At 50.4% G+C, this 23,971-nt stretch overlaps 1 protein-coding gene across 2 annotated transcripts in view; it reads right to left on the bottom strand.

The window, feature by feature from the left end:
- Nucleotides 1-23,971, bottom strand: part of TRRAP (transformation/transcription domain associated protein) — a 737,638-nt gene that overhangs the window by 353,363 nt on the left and 360,304 nt on the right. For both annotated transcript variants that reach the window (XM_086940544.1, XM_086940545.1), the window contains 2 exons: nt 2,349-2,483; nt 1,471-1,581 (listed from right to left, as the gene is read on the bottom strand). In XM_086940544.1, coding sequence (XP_086796670.1) covers nt 1,471-1,581; nt 2,349-2,483 — 246 coding nt within the window. The remainder of the gene's footprint in view (nt 1-1,470; nt 1,582-2,348; nt 2,484-23,971) is intronic.

Below are 23,971 nucleotides of genomic sequence, written 5' to 3'. Positions count from 1 at the left end.
CGCTACAGTGTCCTGAGCGGGAACCATACCAGTTTTTCGGATCCGCTGTAAGGATTCCGTCACCTTTTTCGTAAAGGCTGGAGAGGGCTGGACCGGTTCGAGCGACCCCTCACTGTCGAGAGCCTCATCGCCGGCAGGCACTTTCTTCGGAGCCGACGCCCCATGCCTATGCGCGTCGTCACCCTGACGCTTCTTCGGAGCCGTCTTCGGGTCCACGACCTTTTTCGGCGCCGATGCAGCCGCGTCGGAGGACTTTGCCTTCGGCGCCGACCCAGTGGGCTTTGGGTCGGCCATTTTGGCGTGGCTCTTCAGGTCGGCCATTTTGGTTTTCTTGGAAGTCGACGCCTCCAGAACCTTCTTCACCAGCGCAACTTTCAGTTTCGGTTTCGCATCCGATGGTGCGTGACCAGTTGGCTTCACTTTCGGTTTCTTCAACGTAAGTGATGGTTCAGAAATGTCCGTGACCGGGCCCGGAGGCGGGACGTAGGACTCATAGATAGATCTTGGGTAAGGCCCGAAGGCGATCCCTCGACCTGGGCCGTATGAAGGGGAATAACCCCTGAGTCTGGTTGGGGATGCTCCTCCTCCGAGCTATCACCCATTGTGGCACAAGCCTGATCGTCGTCCCCTACCTCGTCGGAGACTTCGTCAAAGTCCTCCTCACCCGCGTCGTAGGTCTCTTCCTCGGACACGGGACCAGAGTCCGATCCTCGCACGTCGTCTTCACCCTCGACAGATTCCTGGAATATGTCATCTGGTGGGGGCGCCGAAGCCGATAATTGAGCCTGGAGCCTATTGGCCCGGCGAATCTTTAAAGTATTCTTGCTCCGGAATTTCGAACACGCCATGCAGGTGTCCTCGCGGTGATCCGGTGACAAGCAGGTATTGCACACAGGGTGCACGTCGAGGTGTGAATATTTGGAGTGACACAGCGGGCACTTCTTAAATGGAGTCCGCTCCATAGCAAGAGGTGTAGTGTAGGCCCGTCCGCGCCGAAGGCACGTGGAAGGGCAGCAAGAGATCGGAGCTGAGAGTCAGAAAGAAACCCGTATGCAACTATACCGACGCCCAGCCTAAAGACCTTTTGGTCTCGAGTAGAAGTTGAACAACTATCGGTTCCGACAGAGGGAACCGAAACACATCCGCACCCAATGGCGGAAAAAAACAATCTGGGGATGGAGGCGATGCCCATGCGCACTGTAGTCCAGGGGAGGAGCCACCTATCTCGTGATACTTCGAAGACTCTTCCAGGACAACAATGTGCAATCATCCGGACCCAACACTAGGTGGCGATCTATGCACAGATATGAATTCAGCAGCCCACATGCCTCGAACATAGAGTATTTTAATTGCACAATTCAATGCGGGTATTGAGAAATAAGGAACTGTAAAATCAAACATGAAAAAGATGAAACCTGGTTTACCCAGAAGTGGCAGAGAATACTAGCATGCATTTAACAATCACACTACCTGACAGGCTATTCGGATCAGGAAATTGACCACAGTGTCAGTGTGCTGCTTTTCAATTGGTTTGGCAACAAGAGCATCTACACCTGGCATCGACTGACTGCGTCCAAACACCTAGATTGAAAAAGACAACAGTAACAAAAGTTAACTTTCTGTACAATAATTAAGCAATACAAACTAAAAAGAAGGTATGCACTTAATACCAAAACAGTGACTAAAAGTACTGCAGTGGAAACTTTGCAGTGCCTAATAGTGGCTCTGGCAATTGTTGAAATGGGCTCTCAGAATTAACAGGAAGGGTAATGTACACTGCAAATTGAACTATACAAATGCCTGATGCCAAAAGGGCATTAGCCACCAAACATAAAATCCTGGTGTTTAAGTGTATGGCCTCTCTGAACGAGGATGCAGACGACAGAGATTCAGGCGACCTGATAAAAAAAAAAGTTTAAACCTGCACTGCCCCACTCTCTCCCCCAAAAGAACACTGCACAGATACCCACAAAAATTATGCATAGCCCAAAAAAAGAATGATCTCTGTTGCTTTACAAGAAGCTAGCAGCTCAGACATTAAACTAGCTTTTTCAAGCGATCTCATGTACGCGTGAATAACATTTACAATTCAAACTCACAAGGACCTTTGCTTTTCAAGTTAAGACAAGTAACAAAACTGTAGCAATTTGTGCATTGTGGATATGGACATCACCCACCAGGAAATGAGAGGAGACCGTCTCAATGTATCCCAGTAAACCCGGGTCATTTAGACATTCAAATCGGTGATTATGAAAGGAGTGGCTCGCTAAAGCACAGAGTTCTGAAAAACTCCAGATTTTCTAGTCTTACAACAAGATATTAGCAAGAAAATGTCAACTGCTTCTTACTGCACTGATTCCTCCAGTAGCTGTCCTGAACCGTTTCACTTCTTGTCCGGCATCAATGGACATCACTCTCTTCACAGTGTTTGTTGCATTACTGGCTCCTTCACCACTGGCATTTGGATCTACTTCTGAATCTGGCTGAAATACAAGAACAAGCAATGCATAAAGTCAACAATACTTTTGTGTAAGGAAAGAAAAAATGTATGGATCAACAAGTTACTTGCCTACAAGTAACCCTTTTCAGAATGGCCTGCCTATATCCCAGCAGATTCTTAACTTATGACGTTTCGCTTACAACCTCACAACTTGATGTTACACTGCAGACACCAATATGTGCCTGCCATGCTAGTGACCGAATATGCTACTTACCAGTATGCATCTGTTCTTGGCATGTAGGGCTGCTGACATTCATATCTGTGCATAGATCGCCGCCTAGTGTTGGGTCCGGATGATTGCACATTGTTGTCCTGGAAGAGTCTTCTAAGTATCACGAGATAGGTGACTCCTCCCCTGGACCACAGTGCGCAAGGGCATCCCCTCCATCCTCAGATTGTTTTTTGCCATTGTGGCAGAGATGGAGTGTAATACAGTGAATGATGTCCATGCTACATAGTAAGTCTGAGTGCTACAGCTGCTACAGGCACCGGGGAGGAGGGTGGGCAATATGAATGTCAGCAGTCCTACAAGCCAAGAACAGATGCATACTGGTATGGGTGTATGTGGTATTGTAAAGCGCATTGCTGCCCTGAGGCGTCGTGGCGCTGTAGATCGCTGGGGAACCCGTCCTGGCTATGCCTGTGAGATGGTCCCTACTGGGTATCTCCAGGGTAAAACCAGGCAAAACCGGCGAATGTGGTGGGGCCGTTGTAGAGATGACGCAAGCTAATGCCCAGAGTTGCCGAGTGTGATCCCTGGTGAGTAGGCACCGAGGCGAGAATTATCGAGTACGCTGACCCTGGTCCACGACCCTGCCGCATCGGGAATTGAACCCTGGTCCCGGGCCGTTCTCTGCTTCCGGGTCTGCCGCCTCTAACCAGTGAGCCACAATAAGTAGCATATTCGGTTCGAGGCATGTGGGCTGCTGAATTCATATCTGTGCATAGATTATATAGCAGTCCCTCGTGTTAGCGGCGGCTGCCCGTGCCAGCTGCAGCAGTCTGAAAAAAAGTTTTGAGAACAGCCTGTCCTACAGCTGCCTGCTGTTTTGAATGTACATCTAGGCAGTAGTGTTTTGTAAATGTATGTATAGTGGACCATGTGGCTGCTTTACATATCTCTTCTAGAGGAATGTTCCCTAGGAAAGCCATGGATACTCCTAACTTGCGTGTGGAGTGTGCTCTTGGAGGAATGGTTAGTGTGCGTTTAGCCTTTGCATAGCAAATCTGTATACACTTAACAATCCATCTGGCTATTCCTGCTTTGGAAATGGGGTTGCCTTTGTGCTGTGGAGAAAAGGCAACAAACAGTTGTTTTGTTTTCCTGAAATCCTGTGTTCTGTCTATGTAGTACATGAGAGCCCTTTTGACGTCTAATGTGTGTAGAGCTCTCTCTGCAACATTTTCCGGATTAGGATAGAAAACAGGCATTTCTATGGTTTGGTTCATGTGGAACTACGAAATCACCTTAGGCATGAATGTAGGGTTGGTGCGTAGTACAACTCTATTTGCGTGGACCTGTATGAATGGCTCTTGAATGGTTAGTGCCTGGAGTTCACTAACTCTTCTTAGTGAGGTAATGGCTACTAGGAAAGCAACTTTCTAGGTCAGAAATTGAATCTCACAAGAGTGTAGAGGTTCGAAAGGTGGTCCCATCAGTCTGGTGAGGACCACATTTAGGTTCCAGGATGGTGAAGGTGGGTGTCTGGGAGGGATCACTCGTTTAAGTCCTTCCAGAAAAGCTTTAATGGCAGGCACTCTGAATAGTGAGAGGTGCTGCCTGTTCTGAAGATAAGCTGCTATTGCGGATAAATGTATACGAATGGAACTGTACGCTAGGTTACATTTGTATAAATGCAACAAATAACAGATGTTTTAAATTGATGCGTCTAGCGGGTTAATGTCATTATTGTTACAATATATGACAAACCTTTTCCATTTAGCCGCATAGCATGCCCTGGTTGCGGGTCGTCTTGCATCCTTGATGATATTCATACATTCTGGCGGCAAGTTGAGGTAGCCAAATTCCAAGACTTCAGGAGCCAGATCGCCAGGTTGAGCTGTTGCGGATCTGGGTGCTGAATTTCGCCATGGCTCTGCGTTAAAAGTCTGGGTGTTAGCCGCAGTCGTTGATGCGGTACCACGGAAAGTTCTACTAGCGTGGTGTACCATGGCTGGCGTGCCCACGTTGGAGCCACTAGGATGAGTGTTGCTTCAGCTTGCGTGCCACCAGCGGTATTAGAGGTGTTGGGGGAAAAGCGTACGCAAATTTGCCGGACCAGTTCATCCATATCGCATTGCCCTGTGACTGCGGATGTGGGAACCTGGCGGCGAAGCTTTGGCATTTTGCGTTTTCCCTTGTGGTGAATAGGTCTATCTCTGGATGACCCCACTGCTGAAAGTACGGTTGGAGTACTGATGGATGTATCTCCCACTCGTGCATCTGGTGGCTGTGTCTGCTGAGCAGATCTGCCATCTGGTTGTCCTTGCCCGGGAGGTGTTCCGCCATGAGGAACATGTTCCTTTGAATGGCCCACTTCCACATGCTCTGAGCCAGATGAGACAACTGTGGAGAGTGTGTTCCTCCCTGCTTCTGTATGTAGTACATGGCAGTCATGTTGTCCGTCCGGATCAACACGACCTTGTTGCACAGGTATACTTTGAAAGCTTTCATGGCCATGAAGATTGCCATCAATTCCAGAAGGTTGATGTGCATTTTCTTCTGCTGTGTCGTCCATAGTCCCTGCACTGTGTAATGGAGTACATGAGCTCCCCAACCTTGGAGAGATGCGTCCGTCGTCAGTATTATCTGTGGGACAGGCTCTTGGAACGGTCGGCCCTTGCAAAGGTTTTGCGGGTTCCACCAATGCAGAGAGTTGTATGCCCGACCGCTCACCAACACTAGGTCTTTCAATTGTCCTTGAGCCGGATTCCACTGACGTGCTAAGCACTCCTGAAGCGGCCGCATATGTAGTCTTGCGTGCAGGACTATGAAGATGCAGGAGGCCATCATGCCTATCAACTGCATGGACACTCTTGCTGGAAGCGAGTGTTGGGGTCTGAATTTTTGTATCAGCAATTGCATGTTGTTTATCCTCACTGAATTGGGCTGAGCTTTGGCTGCCAGAGTGTTTATTGTTGCGCCCAAGTACTGTCGCACGTGGGCGGGCTGAAGATGTGACTTTGGATAATTCAGCGAGAATCCCAGATTGTGAAGAAGATGAATGGTGTGGGACATGTGGCTGGCACACTGTTGGGCTGTCTTTGCTTGAATAAGCCAGTCGTCTAGATAAGGGTAGACATGTATGTGCTGTCTCCTTAGGTGTGCTGCTACCGTTGCCAGGCACTTTGCGAATAGATGTTAGCTGTCTGCGCTGCCACCCTCTTTCCAGAAGTTTCTAGTACTTTTGACTCCTTGTCGGGAGGGGGAGCATCACCAGTAGTCTGGGAGTTTGCTCTTTTACGTGCATTAGAGACAACTAATGAGTCTAGTGGCAACTGTCCTTTTATATAGGTAGGGTCCACAGGTGCCGGTCTATATTTCTTTTCAATTCTAGGGTTCAATACCCTTGCCCTGGTGGTCTCCTTAAAAATGTCACCCGCATGCTTAAGGACCCCTTTTAGCATGGGCAGAGTTTTGACGGATCTTTCTGAAGTGGAAAAGGTGTCGACCAGAAAGTCCTCTTCAACAGGGTCAGCATGTAGTTGCACGTCATGGTTACTTGCCGCTCTTTTAATAAGGGAGTTAAAGGCAGTAGTGTCTTCAGTAGGAGATGTTTTTACACTATACACATGCGTGTCAGGGGCAGTTTGTGGATCCCTTGGGTAAGATGGGTCTGCCCATGGTTGGTTTTGATCGTCGGGATCAGTGTCCACATGATACGTGTCTTCCTCATCTTCGTTATCCCCTGCATCCACATCTGAGTATGTGGGTGAAAAGGACAGAGGTTCTTGTCCATAGGATTGGTGAGGTTCCACAAGAATTGGCGATGTGGTTGAATCCCTCTTCTTTTTTAATGGAATCTTATATGATTCCATGGGTGTTTCTGGTATTATTTTCCTTTTGTATATGGACAGTCTACCAGTCTCTGAGTCGATGAACTGCCTTGACTCGTGTTCTTGAGGCTCCTCTGTAGCCTCCATTCCCATCGACACTTTTTTATAGGCTCCGATACCTTTTTTTGTTCGAACATCTTCGATCGCACTGGTGGTGGCAACCCGAACTTGATTGGTGTCTATGCGGACTAAACGTTCCCGACCAACTTTGGTGTTGGGGCCTTTTTCGGCCCGACCGTTGCAGCCTTTTGTTTGATGCATTGGAGTGACTCCGACACCTCTTTGGTTATGAATTGGCTTGGCTGCGTCGACTCGACAGGGTTCTTTGAGCCAGTCTTAGTCTTGTCCGCAGGCTTTGTCCGAGGACCGACCCCCTCTTTTGTTTCGAGCCGTTTGTCTGTGTCGACTCTCTTCGGTGCCGACTTCGTCGGTTCGACAGCCTTGACTTTGGTCTTCGGTGCCGCAACCTTCGGCTCGCCGGCCTTTTTGAGCCTCTCGGTATCAACAGCCTTTTTCGGTTTCTTCAGCTCCGAGGGGTTTGAGGCCTTGGAGCCGACCAGAGCCAGCTGCACTTTTGGTTTCGGTTTTGGCAGCGATGCTTTCGGTTTTGTTTTCTTTGGATCGACCGATAGCAGTTTTGATACAGATGGCTCTTTATGTATGTTCGAAGCCGGGCCTTCATGCGGGGCTGTAGAGCGAGTCTGTAGATCTCGGGTAAGGCCTTGTGGCGATCCCTCGACCTGAGCCTTATCGAGTACTTCATCGTCGGCCCCCGTATAGCCGGTTGGGCCTAGCTCCTCGCCTGAGCTATCTTCTACGGCCCCAAGGGCCTCTGCGTCGTCTCCTACCTCATCGACAACGTTTTCTTCTTCTTCTAATATTTCTTCGTCTTTGGCGTCATACTCGGAGTCATGGCTCGAAACCGGGTCTGAGTGTTCTTCCCGATCCTCCAGATCAACGACCTCTTCATCTTCAGTCCCGAAGATATTTTCGGGACGAGGCGCTGATCTCTGCGACTAACTGAGCCGCGCGTAGAATCCGAAGAGTTTTCTTCGACCTGAACCGGGCACATGCCATACAGTTGGCTTTGTTGTGATCCGGTGACAGGCACTTGTTGCACACCGGGTGGACATCGATGTGCGGGTATTTTGCATTGCAAAGTGGACACCTCTTGAATGGGTTTCTTTCCATCGTAGATCGAAGATCGGGTCGAGTGTGGAAAAAAACTGTCTGATTCCTCGATGTCCTCTCGAAGCAAAGTTATCGGTACCGAACAAAACTATACCGACGCTGTCGAAAGCCTTTTGGATTTGTAGAAAGTTTTCCTAACTTGAGCTAAGATAGTAAGATCCGAACCCAATGGCGGAAAAAAACAATCTGAGGATGGAGGGGATGCCCATACGCACTGTGGTCCAGGGGAGGAGTCACCTATCTCGTGATACTTCGAAGACTCTTCCAGGACAACAATGTGCAATCAGCCGGACCCAACACTAGGCGGCGATCTATGCACAGATATGAATTCAGCAGCCCACATGCCTCGAACATTGGCATGGTCTAATCTCTGCACTCAAAAGAAGATAGCATATAAAGAAAAAGTCAGTTAATAAAAAAAATATTAACAGAGACCAAAAACGTCCACAGGAGTAGTAGGGCAAAGAGGAATCAGCAGGGAAGGAGTATTTGACTTACACTCTAAGCATCTATTCGTAGTGTGTAGTGCTGCACATATATGTGGATACCACCGTATTCCTCTCTATGGCACGAACCTCTTCCCCAAAGTCTCCCAGAAGATCCAACCCAGCCTCCTTATTCACATGGTGTATGGCAGCGGTGTTGTTCATTTATGAAACTTAATGGTTGTGTGATCCAGATGTTGATAGGGAGGTAATGACTATCCTGAGTGAGTCAAGTGAACAAGCATTAGAAATGCAATAGGTCTCGCAGCATTAGTTAGTGCTTTTAGAATTGTTTATGGGTTTTTTTGTAAATCTTTAGCATGAGGTTGAGGGTGAGTGAGGGTGAGTGAGGGTGAGGGGTTGAGGGTGAGTGAGGGTGAGGCTGAGGTGTTGAGGGTGAGGGTGAGTGAGGGTGAGAGGGGTTGAGGGTGAGAGGGGTTGAGGGTGAGGGGTTGAGGGTGAGGGGTTGAGGGTGAGTGAGGGTGAGGGGTTGAGGGTGGGTGAGGGGTTGAGGGTGAGTGAGGTGAGGGGTTGAGGGTGAGTGAGGGTGAGGGTGAGTGAGGGTGAGTGAGGGTGAGTGAGGGTGAGGTTGGGTGAGGGTGAGGGGTTGAGGGTGAGTGAGGGTGAGGGGTTGAGGGTGAGTGAGGGTGAGGGGTTGAGGGTGAGTGAGGGTGAGGGTGAGTTAGGGTGAGGGGTTGAGGGTGGGTGAGGGTGAGTGAGGGTGAGGGGTTGAGGGTGGGTGAGGGTGAGTGAGGATGAGTGAGAGTGAGGGTGAGTGAGGGTGAGGGGTTGAGGGTGAGTGAGGGTGAGTTAGGGTGAGGGGTTGAGGGTGGGTGAGGGTGGGTGAGGGTGAGTGAGGATGAGTGAGAGTGAGGATGAGTGAGAGTGAGGGTGAGTGAGGGTGAGTGAGGGTGAGTGAGGGTGAGTGAGGGTGAGTGAGGGTGAGTGAGGGTGAGGGTGAGGGTGAGGGTGAGTGAGGGTGAGGGTGAGTGGTTGAGGGTGAGTGAGGGTGAGTGAGGGTGAGGGTGAGGGTGAGTGAGGGTGAGGGCTGGTGAGTGAGGGTGAGGGTGAGTGAGGGTGAGGGTGAGGTGTTGAGGGTGAGGTGTTGAGGGTGAGTGAGGGTGAGCGTGAGGGTGAGTGAAGGTGAGCGTGAGGGTGAGTGAGGGTGAGCGTGAGGGTGAGTGAGGGTGAGGTGTTGAGGGTGAGTGAGGGTGAGTGAGGGTGAGGTGTTGAGGGTGAGTGAGAGTGAGGGTGAGTGAGGGTGAGTGAGAGTGAGGGTGTGTAATATCAATACATCTAAGTCACGTACATACAACACATATGGCATTACAAATGCTATAGGTGTCACATTTGCGAAAGCTAAAACTATTGGCATTGCAAATGACAAAGCTATTAATTTAGCTATTTTCAAAACCAATACATAAATACAACATTTTTCATTTACAATACCAATAGCTCAAACGTTCCTAATGCGAGACCTATTGCATTGCAAATGCTTGTTGTGATCCTTGTAATGTTAACACCGGACCAGTATTTTGGTGCAAGATTAAGTGAAACGTGTGAAATTTAAACATGAACTAAATCGCTGACTTGGATTACCTTAACGTCTTTTACATTCATTGTTCAAAAATCAATCAGTATTATGTGTCAGTACAATTAAGGACATTAATATAGGAACTCGATTCAATGTCTGTTTTTAATTACTAATAGGTCTGAGACCCGGAGGAACCCAGCCCACTGACAGGGGAAGGTGATACTGGTATGGAAACATGGACGAGAGAAGGGGCACAAGATAAAACTGGGAAGGCGACAGTAACATGCACACTGGACCATGAAAAGTCTGTCACTGGGACAGGCCAGAGAGGGACACGTGTACTATGAGACACTGGACCGCACACAAACACCCCTGATACAAAACCTCAAAAATAGGGGAAACCCACGAGCAGCAGAGAAAAATCTGCAAAATAAATTACCAAACAGCACCAAGATGGCTTGCAAATGGCGAGCACTGTGCTACGATAAAAAAACGTGCAACATTATAACTTTCTCTCCCAAACACACGAGCACTTGTAGTAAGTACAGCTGGAACATTGCTGGCTTGCACTAGAAATGGAACATGGCTCACTTGCAACAGAAGAGCTACCTTACTCACTGGCAGTCTGGCACCAGAAAGGATAAACTGATCGCTGGCACCAGAAATGTAACATTATTTACATACACCAGAAATTGTGTATGTGCTCACGTGCATCAGAAACTACACAATACAGTGCAGCCTTGATGATATATTCACCCGTGGGAAGCACGACTAGCTCAACTGCTCACACACAGCCACCAATAGGGGGACGTACAAAGATTACATATTTTACTCACCCACACTCGCCTCCCCAATTGTGTAGGTCTTGCCAGAACCCGTTTGACCGTAAGCGATCACGGTGGCATTGTAGCCCTGAAAGAAAGACTGCACCAGTGGTTGCACGCAGGTCGAGTACACGGCCTCCTGGTTTGGGGTCTCAGCCCCAAAGACTTGGTGGAAACGGAAAGTGCGGTCCCGTCCCAGAGTGAGCTCCTGCGGTCCCACCCGCAGACAAGGCTGGTGTCCACGGAGCACCTCTACGGGCAGCAGCGGCCGCACACGCACAGACACCCGCACTGGACTGTCATCTGCTGGAAGCTTCAGACCCATGGCGGCGTAGTCAATAACCAAGAGGAAGAACTTTTAACATCCCCAACTAGAAGAGAGATGCCGGCCCTAGTCCCAAACAACACAGTCGATGAACTACCAATCCAGCCCCGTAGACATGGAAGACAGACTAAACCAAGAGGACGACAAACAAGGCGAACACAGTAGAAGAGAGACTATTTATGGCTTTCGAAGCTAGACTAACTAAGGCTCAGGACAGCTGATGAACCACGCCATCGCTGCAAAATACAGTTGCAAGTTTTGGCCATTTGAATTTTAAATAATTTAAATGTTGTACTTTAAATCTGTTGACACGTTTTGCGCAATATAAAGATGCTATCACATCACAGGAATAACGGATGCCTATTTCTATCAACATTCAGAGAAGTTTGTATTCATTCCCTGTGCTTAAATTGGAAACAAGCCTTTCACCGTAACACGGCGGGCAGGGGAGGGGGCGGGCAGGGGAGGGGGCGGAGAGGGGAGAGGTGCGACACGGCAGGCAGGCAGGGGAGGAGAGTAGGAGGAGGAGGGGGGAGGAGAGTAGGGGAGGCACGGCCTAGCGGCAGGCAGGCAGGGGAGGAGAGGAGGAGGGGGGAGGAGAGTAGGGGAGGCACGGCCTAGCGGCCGTGCAATCAAGTAGTGAGGGGGCGGAGCTGGGGGAGGCTGTGAGAGAGAGTAGGCAAGGCAGGCGGCTGGGGGCATGTGCACGTGCATTTAAGCTCAATGCGCATGCGCATTGAGCTTAAATTTCTCGTGCACTGCAAGGAATCGCCACGATTCCTTGCAGTGTGGATAAAGAGCGGATAAGTGCCAATACTCTCGCCTTGCTCGATGCGCATGCGCATCGACAGGCGAGACCTAATAAAGGGAGTTTCTTGGCCTTTCAAGTTAGAGTGGACAATCGCTATGGCCCTCGGGCACCAATGATGAACAATATCCATAAAAAACTACACCATATCCTCTGACTGACGCAATGCCCCAAGAATTTTTTTCAGAAGTTATCAAGACTCAGTGGAACTTCTACAACAGTGTTTGTATATATTGCCTGTAAATTTAAGTCAACGGATCAGCGGTGTGAGACAAAAATAACAGAAAGTTTCAACCTTGTAATGAAATGTTTGGTCTTTGGTTTCAGTGTCTCCTGCCTCTGGTACTATGGGGTAAGTCAGGTGCAGATGTTCCAGATAGAAAGTTTACAGTTCTAATGGAACAAAAATGGAAAACCTTCTTTATCCCAAAAACCCTTGGTGTTGAGCCGCTGCTGCCGGCTTGGGCCCCGTGGGATCCGGCTCTACGAGAGACTGCACCAAACCCCCTTGCTGAGACCTTGTCGCTGCCTCGGCCCTAGGCTCCCGTGCTTGCGGGGTACTCGCCCTGTCTGGCGCTTCTCCCCACACTTCAACAATGGATGGTGCACTCCCCTCTCTAACAGGCAAGGCCATAGGCGTAGTAGTACGTACTGATTCTACAAATCGGGATTTAAAGTCATCCAAGATGCTCAACATTGAGTCCATCATCTTACCGAATTTCTCAGTGTTCGTGTCGATAACCGTGCCTGACGGGGGCGGGACCACCTGTGTAGCCACCGATGCTGCTGCTCGTGGGGGGGACGGAATCACCCTGACCTTCTCGACTGGCGGCTCCGGCGGGAACATCTTGTTTGTCGGCCGGCGAGTGGTATTGACCGGAGACAATTCCGTTACCTTCCAGAATCCGACGTGACTTGCACACCGGCTTGGTAAACCTCAGGCACCCTGCCCTGCCCCCCCCCCCCCCATTGCGTCAGCCCTGCCTCCTTGCACCCTTACTGCTTCTGCGATAGTGCGAGCCGGGGCCCCAGTCACTCCTGCCACTCGTTTCGCTGCGACTAACTTTGTTACGTGGTGGCAGAGAAATGGTGATGACAATAGTTAGTTGTCACCTGCACTGGGGCCCGTAGTACTTCCTTGCTGTAGGTCAGCCCATGCCCACTGAACCCTTTCTCACCAGTGTGTATTCCCTGATGATATCCCCTTTTAAGTACCTCTGCGACTCTGTTGCGTTGTCCAGCTGCTTGCTTTACTTCCGGGTGAGCACCTGCTCCCTCTCTCTCTCTCTATAGGTTATTCTGCAGATGGCAAAACAGTACATTCAGCAGTACCTTACAGGAAAAACCTTTGCAACACAGATGTAACTCTGGCTTAATAATCTCCTGCAAGGGAATGAGGTAAAAAACATGTGAGCCCTCCCACGCGATCCTGTCAGGGTCCTGTTAACCGCAAAGGGCCCGCGGGAGAAAAGTCTCCCCCCCCGCCCTGCCTTAACCAGGATCCAGCCGGGGACCTTTAACCTGCCCCCCTAAATGCTGTACGCGCTACCAGGCTGTCACGCTGGGGTCACCAGCAGACACGAGGACTCCGCCCGCTTGTGCCCATAGCAGGACGTGTGTGCAACAGTACCCTGCAGCAAAGCCCCTGCAGCCCCACCTCCGGAGGCACTAAGAAGTGGCCGCCAAGCGCCCCCACCTGCTGTGGGGCCGGAATGCTGCTGCGGGGTGCGCCTGGAGTTAGTCAGGTGCACCTCAGGGTGCCCTGAATGCGGACCCTGCGGCAGCTGTTGACAATGTGAGAGTGGTGACAACAGTGTGGGGACCGCGGTACCCCCGTTGTAAAGGCGCATAAACTCAAGGCGGCATTGCCGCTCAGCTTCCCCTGCAGGACACTGCGTGTCCGTGCAACAGCTGGGGACTCGTGCACTCGCTGGGGTGCAGACACCATGCTGCTCACCGTTCCCCACTGCTCACAAACCCTCCATTGCTCCACCACACGGGATGCCCGAGTGGCTGGCTAGGCTCACACACCCCCCAGTTCAGGGCATAGGTGCAGAAAACAAGCTACACAAAATTTTTGGGAAATGGGGTTTACAGCACAATTGCACCTATCCTGTATAATGCCTTATTAGAGTGGTGACACGGATCGGAGATTCCTTTCCCTAAATCTCCTAAAACAAGGAACTTGTTCTAACAAACAATTTTTAACAATTGATCCAGCACACACATAAGTATTGCAGAAATCTGTTACACTAAAGAGCATTCAACACAAGTCCAAAATTATGCAATGAATTGAGTAGCAGAGTCCTTAGGTGTATTTTGGAAGATTAAATCTTTATTCATTTCTTCTATGCAGTAGCCAACGCGTTTCGTCCTCCACGGACTTCTTCAGGGCAGTTGGAGTGAACTCATCATAGTTTTTTAAGAAGTTGATTTTAATTTCCTCCAAAATAGGTTCCAGGTTAGAAAAGATTTAATCGTTTATTTTGTCAAAAGGCGCATTCCAATAGCATTTGGTTTTCTCTAAATAGAGTCAGATAGCTCAAAAGTAACTATTTGAAATTGTGAATCAAGCCGGCTCCATCGCGTGGCGTCTTTTCACACCCCTTGAAAAGACGCCACGCGATGGAGCCGGCTTGATTCACAATATATATTGACAAAATAAACGATTAAATCTTTTCTAACCTGGAACCTATTTTGGAGGAAATTAAAATCAACTTCTTAAAAAACTATGATGAGTTCACTCCAACTGCCCTGAAGAAGTCCGTGGAGGACGAAACGCGTTGGCTACTGCATAGAAGAAATGAATAAAGATTTAATCTTCCAAAATACACCTAAGGACTCTGCTACTCAATTCATTGCATAATTTTGGACTTGTGTTGAATGCTCTTTAGTGTAACAGATTTCTGCAATACTTATGTGTGTGCTGGATCAATTGTTAAAAATAGGTGCAGAAAACAAGCTGATGCCCCTAAGACCTGGGCAGAAAGTTGGGGTTTAGGAGATGCATGGAGCACCCCACTGATGAAGAATATTCTTTCTTTTCGGCACCGCATTGGCTGCATACCCGTATAAATAGAATGTTCTGTTTGCTGAATCTACTTGTAAATGTTAAAGATAATACGTACTTAGGCAAAACCTACTCGTATCATAACCCACTAGAAGTCGCACTGTTATGGGGGAAAGTTCCAACACCAATACCAACCTAGAGATTGCACCCCTCGATGTTGGAGGACCTGGTGTTCCATAGTACAGTCTGTGCGGCCATAGTCATTATTTCACTGACAACATAGACACCGCTAGCACACGTCAAATTGAATGGGACGCTTTTAAAACTGTGATTCGGGGGGCAATTAGCACAAGGGTGGGGAGACGCATTGTTTTACTTAAAAAAAAAAAAATCAAAGAAGTGGAAAATAGGCTAGGTAAGTTAGAACAGGAAGCAGCATCAAGCGACATGTCAGGATGCGATACGAGACACACACATAACACATGCTGACCTTCTAGAAGAACTTCGTACCTTGGATTACCGCTTATACACGCAGAAGCAGCATGCAATCTCAGATAGAGCGGGCCCACTACTTGTTAGAATTATTAAAGATACACCGTCAATGTCTCCTATTCTTGAAATCAACACGCCAGACAGTGCTGTTGTATGCACTCAATTGATGTCTCATACACCCGCAGCCGTCAATTCACAGGGCTGTATTTCCCTAGACCTACATCAAGCATTTGACTGCAATGGCGCTATAGGTTACAAACTTTCCCAAAGTTTGGAATTCAGGAGGAATTTGTGAATTGGGTACAACTGCTGTATACGAACCCCACGGCCCCCACACGTACAAGTGTTCACATCTCACAACAATAAACAATAGCAAAGGTTACTAGACAAGGTTGCCTGCTCTCACCTTTATTATTCATCTTCACTTTTGAACCTCTACTTCTTAAAACTTTACCCTCATCCTCCTGGACCTCTCAGCCGCCTTCGACACTGTCTGCCACCACACCCTACGCACACGACGCAGGATTACGCGGCAAAACCCTGGACTGGATCACCTCCTTCCTCACTGACTGAACCCAGAGGGTCCTGAAGCCACCAAGATCATCTGAGGCGTGCCCCAAGGATCAGCCCTCAGACCTACCCTCTTCAACGTCTACATGGCACCGCTCGCCAACATTGTCCGCTCACACAACCTTGTCTCCTACGCCGATGACACGTAACTAATCTGCTCACACACCGAAAACCCTTCCGCCATCAAATACAATCTCCACGAAGGAATGAAGGCCGTCGCCAGCTGGATGCAGACCAGCTGCTTGAAACTTAACTCGGACAAGACAGAAGTACTCCTCCTCGGATCCACCCCCTCAGCTGGGACGACTCTTGGTGGCCAGCCACCCTGGGAGCCGCACCCACCCCCAACGACCACGCACGCAACCGGGGTGTCATCCTGGACTCATCGCTCTCAATGACGCAGCAAGTCAACGCCGTCTCCTCCTCCTGCTTCAACACCCTTCGCATACTATGCAAGATCTACAGATGGATACCCACCGAAACCAGAAGGACGGTCACACAGGCCCTCGTCAGCAGCAGGCTGACTACGGCAACACCCTTTACGCAGGAACCACGGCCAAACTCCAGAAGAGACGCCAACTCATACAGAACGCCTCCGCACGCCTCATTCTCGACATACCCAGCCACACCCACATCACTGCCCACCTGAATGACCTGCACTGGCTCCCAGTCAACAAGAGGATCCCCTTCACGCTCGTCACCCACAAAGCACTACACAACACCCGACCAGCCTACCTCAACAAGCGTCTCACCTTCTACACCCCGAACCGCCAGCTGCGCTCCGCCGACCTCACCCTCGCCGCTGTCCCACACATCCACAGAACCTCCACTGGCAGCAGATCCTTCTACTACCTCGCGGCAAAGACATGGAACACCCTCCCCACACAGCTGCGAAAGACCCAGGACCTGCTGACCTTCAGGAGACTTCTGGCTGTTCGAGCAGTAGCTGCCCCCCACCCCCGCTCAGCACCTTGAGACTCTCACGGGTGATTAGTAAGCTCTACAAATATATGATTGAATGCAACTTTGTACTATGGCAGGATATAGAGGGATACGAATAGGACACACATCATTTCAGCATATGCGGATGACCTCATATACTTCAATAATCTGAATGAGGATTATGACCCAATACCCACAATTTTTCTATGCATTTCAGCGGCTTTCAGGTCTTTCCATAAATGAAAACAAATCATATGTATATTTTTTTACTGACACGGCAAAGGCTGAACCAATTTGTTTTGGACACTGGACATTTCAAACAGCGACAGTTACTTTCAAATATCTGGGCATCCAGATATACAGAGAGACGGAAGGTATTTTAGATGGAAATCTAAACCAAGCTATTGCGGCGCTTAGAGCGCAAATAAGATTCTGGACATCCCTGCCCATATCGGTACCAGGATGAGTAGCCATTGCCAAAATGGGTATGCTCCCTAGGCTGTTATATTATTTCACCAATCTACCTATCATTATTCCAACACAGATGTTTAAACTGCTAGACTCCCTCCTCAAAGAATTAATATGGGGGGCGGGACATAGACGGATAGGACTCACAAAACTACAATTCGATACGAAACAGGGGGGACTGGGAGTTCTGGACCTGAAGGCTTACTGTTATGCGGGCCAATTGCAATGGTTGGCGTACTTAATTGCAGGCCTCAATTTACAAGAAATCGCTATTAAACACAATCAAATAAATGATTGGCAAACATACTATTCTGGCCCCTGAGGCCATACTAATGCGTAAAAGTATCCACAGTGTGAATATTAGTAATGGGGTGGGGTTTTTGAAGAATATTTGGAGTTTTTTCCGATTTGGCAACTTCTCCCAGCCATGACAAAAGATGTTGGTATTGGCCCATTACAGAGAGGCTTACAGGCCACAAAGGTTTTTCTGCTGAAAACAAAGCACTAATAACAGCAGACTACTTCTTTTTGCCAGAGTTAGGCCCTCCACCTGGGATCATTTCAGGCCTCCCATCTTGCCTTGGTCGAAGAATCTAGGAAAATCCTTGTTCAGGAAGGAGCAGTAGCTATTATCCTCCTTGATCTGGGTTCTGCATTTGATTCTCTTAAACAGACTTACAAGGGTCGGTGTTTTAGGTGGTGTTATTACCTGGCTCCGGTCCTACTTAGATGGGAGATCATTCCAGGTCGTTGCAGGACAGACCACTTCCAGGAGCCTATCGCTCAGCTGTGGAGTCCCCCAGGGCTCGTCTTTAAGCCCTTTATTCTTTCATGTTTACAGGGATCGCTTGCTGATATTATTTTGCCTTATGGGATTAAAATTGTCAATGCTAATGATACACATTTGGTAGTTGCCCTCAACCATCCTCAGAACTCTCCCTCTGACCTTGAACCCTGTCTGGAGAAAGTGGCACTATGGATGGAACACTTGTCTTGGGCTCAATGGAGAAAAAACAGAACTAATGCTCTTGGGCAAAGCAACAAATACAGATCTTAAACACACTTGGCCAATTTGCCCCGGCCCTGCCCTAAACCCTAACACTAAGATCAAAAGCCTGGGCGTCTGGTTGGATAACTCCTTTAAATTCAGCCACCAAGCAGTGAAATTGGCAGGAACTTGCTTCGGCACTCTCAGACTGCTCTGGAAAGTTCTCCCTCTCCTTTCCATGGGGGCAAGGAGAATTCTGGTCCAGGCAGTGGTCCTCACTCGTTTGGACTATGGCAACTCCCTACACCTAGGAGCACCTAAATCAACAATAAGGAAACTCCAAGTCTCTCAGAATTGCACTGCTCGGTTGTTGCTCAGCATTCCTAAAACTCAGTCGGGTAAGACCCTACACTGGTTGCCAATCACGGAAAGATTAAAATGTAAATCTTTGTGTATAGCCCAAAAGACCCTATGGGGGAGGTGCCCAGCAATCAGTAGCTCTCTCATCACTTTCTACTGCCCTAGTTAATGCCTTCGTTCAGCTAATCTAAACTTGTGTTAATTCCCAAAACTAAAAGGGTAAGAAGTGGAGGTAGGTCCTTCTCTTTCAATGTAGCTTGACTCAGGAACACCTTGCCCCTACATCTTCGCTCTGAGTCGTGACATTTTCCCTTTCGAAAGCTTCTCAAAACATGGTTGTTTTAAAATGCCACCCTATAATCCTCACAGTCTCCTCCTGTCCTGCTGCTAGCGCTGGGATGCCTTAGGGAAGCTATGTGCTCAATACATGCTGAATAATGATAATAATAACCATTCCTTCTCTTGCACAGAAGCCTCCCCATATCCTTAGATCTTATCGCTCAATTCCTCCCTATCACAGCCCACAGTCACTTATTTGCACTCATCCAGATGTAAAGTCAGTCAACCATCTCTAATCTGTGCAATGGATCAGAGTTTCTATCCAAAAGACATTTATTATAGCTTTGTTTTCAGGTTACATCACCACCTCACTGCAGTTTTGAGCTACAAGGGAGCCGGAGCCAGATAAAAGACACCAAACAGTAAAAAAACAATCTGATCATAGCACAGACATGATTAATAAAGTCATTATCAGATAAGTAATTTACAATTTGTGCGCTTTGCAGCTCCCATTCTTGTTTGTTCAAATACACATTTAGCCTTACGAAGAAGCCAGAAAAATGTGCCAGTGCATTAGATAACGGGGCACGCTGTCAAGCATGATATGCAGTAGAAAGGCCGTTTTATTCTTCTTAACCTAGATGTTCTAAATACAGGAGGTATTTTCTTAAAGGCACAGCCAGAAGTGGTTGCTCCTACTAAAAGTCCTCTGCAAACCTCTGGAAGTGGAGATAGTCTCTAATATGGGTCGGGCACCATTGCCCTTGTTTATCCATTACTATTCACCTGAAATATATAAAATAATTTGGTATATTTGTAGTGAAAGAAGTTACAGCACAGGAAACAACATTGTGCACACGAAGCAAACAGCACGTGGATTTTTGCTGGAAAGGTGCGACAGTTTGCATACGTTGCTTAACCCTTGTTACTCATTCTTGCCTCAAAGAGACACTCAATCAATCCTCGGTATTCTGTGAGGTCACTTTATCAGAGTTCTTTCCTATATTCCAAAATTGTATTTTTGTAAACCTCTGGGAATTGGGTCGGTGGGAGCCAGCTAGCCACCTGGATCTTCAAATTCTGAGCAGCACATGTTAAAAAATTGCTACTGACGTAGACTTGTTTAAACAAACAACTCAATAGTAACAAGCATTGGAAATGCAATTGGTCTCGCATTAGAAAAGTTGGAGCTATTGGTTTTGTAAATGACAATTTTTTTTAATGTGTTGGTCTTGAAAATAGCCAAATTAATAGCTTTGTCATTTACAATGCCAATACTTTATAAACTTTTTCAAATGTGACACCTATAGCATTTATAATGCAACATGTTTTGTATGTACGTGACTTAGATGTATTCATCTAATAAAAGAACGAGTCTGTTCAAATTCAGCTACGTACTTACCATAAAGAGTAAAAGAATGGGTGTTGCACCTTACACCGTGCTGTAGTTCAAACACATGGCCTGGGTGCAGGGATCGGCCGCACACTTCCGTTTCCATTCGTCTTTAGAACGTGATGCTTGCATGCAGTTTCAGCGCCCACGTTTTAACTCTAGCAGCATTAGCGCGCTAGTGATTGCACCCAAACAAAACACCTCCAATCCCGTAACTTGTAAGGTACAAAAATAATGTTATTAAAACAAACTGAAAAACGATTGTTAGTTGCAGTTTAGTTAAGAACATCCCACATCCGTGTGTATGTATCTCGTTTGAGGTGCCAAATCTCAAGCGTCTCGCGTGAGGTGCGCGGGGCGCCGAGCCCCGAGCATCTCACGTGAGGTGCCGAGCCTCACGCATCTCGCGTGGGGTGGGTGGGGTGCCGAACCTCACGCATGCCGCGTGAGGTGCCAAACCCCACGCATGCCGCGTGAGGTGCCAAACCCCACGCATGCAGCGTGAGGTGCCTAACCCCACGCATCCCGCGTGAGGTGCCAAACCCCATGCATCCCGCGTGAGGTGCCAAACCCCACGCATCCCGCATCAGGTGCCACACCCCACGCCATCCCGCGTGAGGTGCCACACCCCACGCCATCCCGCGTGAGGTGCCACACCCCACGCCATCCCGCGTGAGGTACCAAACCTCACGCATCCCGCGTGAGGTACCAAACCCCACGCATCCCGCGTGAGGTACCAAACCCCACGCATCCCGCGTGAGGTACCAAACCCCACGCATCCCGCGTGAGGTGCCAAACCCCACGCATCCCGCGTGAGGTGCCAAACCCCACGCATCCCGCGTGAGGTGCCAAACCCCACGCATCCCGCGTGAGGTGCCAAACCCCACGCATCCCGCGTGAGGTGCCAAACCCCACGCATCCCGCGTGAGGTGCCAAACCAACGCATCTCGCGTGAGGTCAGGAGGGTGCCAAACCTCACGCATCTCGCGTGAGGTGCCAAACCTCACGCATCTCGCGTGAGGTGCCAAACCTAACGCATCTCGCGTGAGGTGCCAAACCTCACGCATCTCGCGTGAGGTGCCAAACCTCACGCATCTCGCGTGAGGTGCCAAACCTAACGCATCTCGCGTGAGGTGCCAACCCTCACGCATCTCGCGTGAGGTGCCAAACCTCACGCATTTCGCGTGAGGTCGGCAGGGTGCCAAACCCCACGCATCCCGCGTGAGGATCCAAACCTCACGCATCCCGCGTGAGGATCCAAACCTCACGCATCTCGCGTGAGGTCGGCAGGGTGCCAAACCTCACGCATCCTGCTTGAGGTACCAAACCCCACGCATCCCGCGTGAGGTACCAAACCCCACGCATCCCGCGTGAGGTGCCAAACCTCACGCATCTCGCGTGAGGTCAGGAGGGTGCCAAACCCCACGCATCCCGCGTGAGGTACCAAACCCCACGCATCCCGCGTGAGGATCCAAACCTCACGCATCCCGCGTGAGGATCCAAACCTCACGCATCCCGCGTGAGGATCCAAACCTCACGCATCCCGCGTGAGGATCCAAACCTCACGCATCCCGCGTGAGGATCCAAACCTCACGCATCCCGCGTGAGGTGCCAAACCTCACGCATCCCGCTTGAGGTCGGCAGGGTGCCAAACCTCACGCATCTCGCGTGAGTTCGGCAGGGTGCCAAACCTCACGCATTCCGCGTGAGGTGCCAAACCTCACGCGTCTCGCGTGAGGTCAGGAGGGTGCCAAACCTCACGCATCTCGCGTGAGGTCGGCAGGGTGCCAAACCCCACGCATCCCGCGTGAGGTACCAAACCCCACGCATCCCGCGTGAGGATCCAAACCTCACGCATCCCGCGTGAGGATCCAAACCTCACGCATCTTGCGTGAGGTCGGCAGGGTGCCAAACCTCACGCATCTCGCGTGAGGTGCCAAGCCTCACGCATCCCGCTTGAGGTGCCAAGCCTCACGCATCCCGCTTGAGGTGCCAAACCTCACGCTTCCCGCTTGAGGTGCCAAACCTCACGCATCTCGCTTGAGGTCGGCAGGGCGCCAAACCTCACGCATCTCGCGTGAGGTGCCAAACCTCACGCATCTCGCGTGAGGTGCCAAACCTCACGCATCTCGCGTGAGGTGCCAAACCTCACGCATCTCGCGTGAGGTGCCAAACCTCACGCATCTCGCGTGAGGTGCCAAACCTCACGCATCTCGCGTGAGGTGCCAAACCTCACGCATCTCGCGTGAGGTGCCAAACCTCACGCACCTCGCGTGAGGTGCCAAACCTCACGCATCCCGCGTGAGGTACCAAACCTCACGCATCCCGCGTGAGGTACCAAACCTCACGCATCCCGCGTGAGGTACCAAACCTCACGCATCCCGCGTGAGGTACCAAACCTCACGCATCCCGCGTGAGGTGCCAAACCTCACGCATCTCGCGTGAGTTGCCAAACCTCGCGCATCTCGCGTGAGTTGCCAAACCTCATGCATCTCGTGTGATGTGCCAAACCTCACGCATCTCGCGTGCGGTGCCAAACCTCACGCATCTCGCGTGAGGTGCCAAACCTCACGCATCTCGCTTGAGGTGCCAAACCTCACGCATCCCGCTTGAGGTGCCAAACCTCACGCATCCCGCTTGAGGTGCCAAACCTCACGCATCCCGCTTGAGGTGCCAAACCTCACGCATGCTGCTTGAGGTGCCAAACCTCATGCATTCGGCACCTCACGCGAGATGCGCGAGGTTCGCCACCTCACGCGAGATGCGCGAGGTTCGCCACCTCACACGAGATGCGCGAGGTTCGCCACCTCACACGAGATGCGTGATGTACGCCACCTCACGCGAGATGCGCGAGGTTCGGCACCTCACGCGAGATGCACGAGGTTCGGCACTTCACGCGAGATGCGCGAGGTTCGGCACATCACACGAGAAGCGCGAGGTTCGGCACCTCACGCATCTCGCGTGGGGTGCCGAACCTCACGCATCTCGCGTGGGGTGCCGAACTTCACGCATCCCGCGTGAGGTGCCGAACTTCACGCATCCCGCGTGAGGTGCCGAACTTCACGCATCCCGCGTGAGGTGCCGAACCTCATGCATCCCGCGTGAGGTGCCGAACCTCATGCATCCCGCGTGAGGTGCTGAACCTCACCTCACGCATCCCGCGTGAGGTGCCGAACCTCATGCATCCTGCGTGAGGTGCCGAACCTCACGCATCTCGCGTGAGGCGCCGAACCTCACGCATCCCGCGTGAGGCGCCGAACCTCACACATCCCGCGTGAGGCGCCGAACCTCACGCATCCCGCGTGAGGCGCCGAATCTCACGCATCTCGCGTGAGGTGCCGAATTTCACGCATCTCGAGTGAGGTGCCGAATCTCACGCATCTCGCACTAAGGCATGCTGTGGTCAGAGGCGGGAGGGGTCTGCAGGCACTGCCGATGGCGATGGGGCAGGAGGAGTCTGTAGGCATTGCCGATGGCGCTGGGGCAGGCTGTGGGAGACGGGAGGGGTATGCAGGCACTGCCAATGGCGCTGGAGCAGGCTGTGGCGGGAGGGGTATGCAGGCACTGCCGATGGCGCAGGCTGTGGTGGGAGGCAGAAGGGGTATGCAGGCACTGCCGATGGCACTGGGGCAGGCTGTGGTGGGAGGCGGGAGGGGTATGCAGGCACTGCCGATGGCGCTGGGGCAGGCTGTGGTGGGAGGGGTATGCAGGCACTGCCGATGGCGCTGGGGCAGGCTGTAGTGGGA

Source organism: Lissotriton vulgaris, chromosome 10, assembly GCF_964263255.1.
Source record: "Lissotriton vulgaris chromosome 10, aLisVul1.2, whole genome shotgun sequence".
NCBI lineage: Eukaryota > Metazoa > Chordata > Amphibia > Caudata > Salamandridae > Lissotriton > Lissotriton vulgaris.
This window is presented reverse-complemented; position numbering and strand designations above follow the sequence as displayed.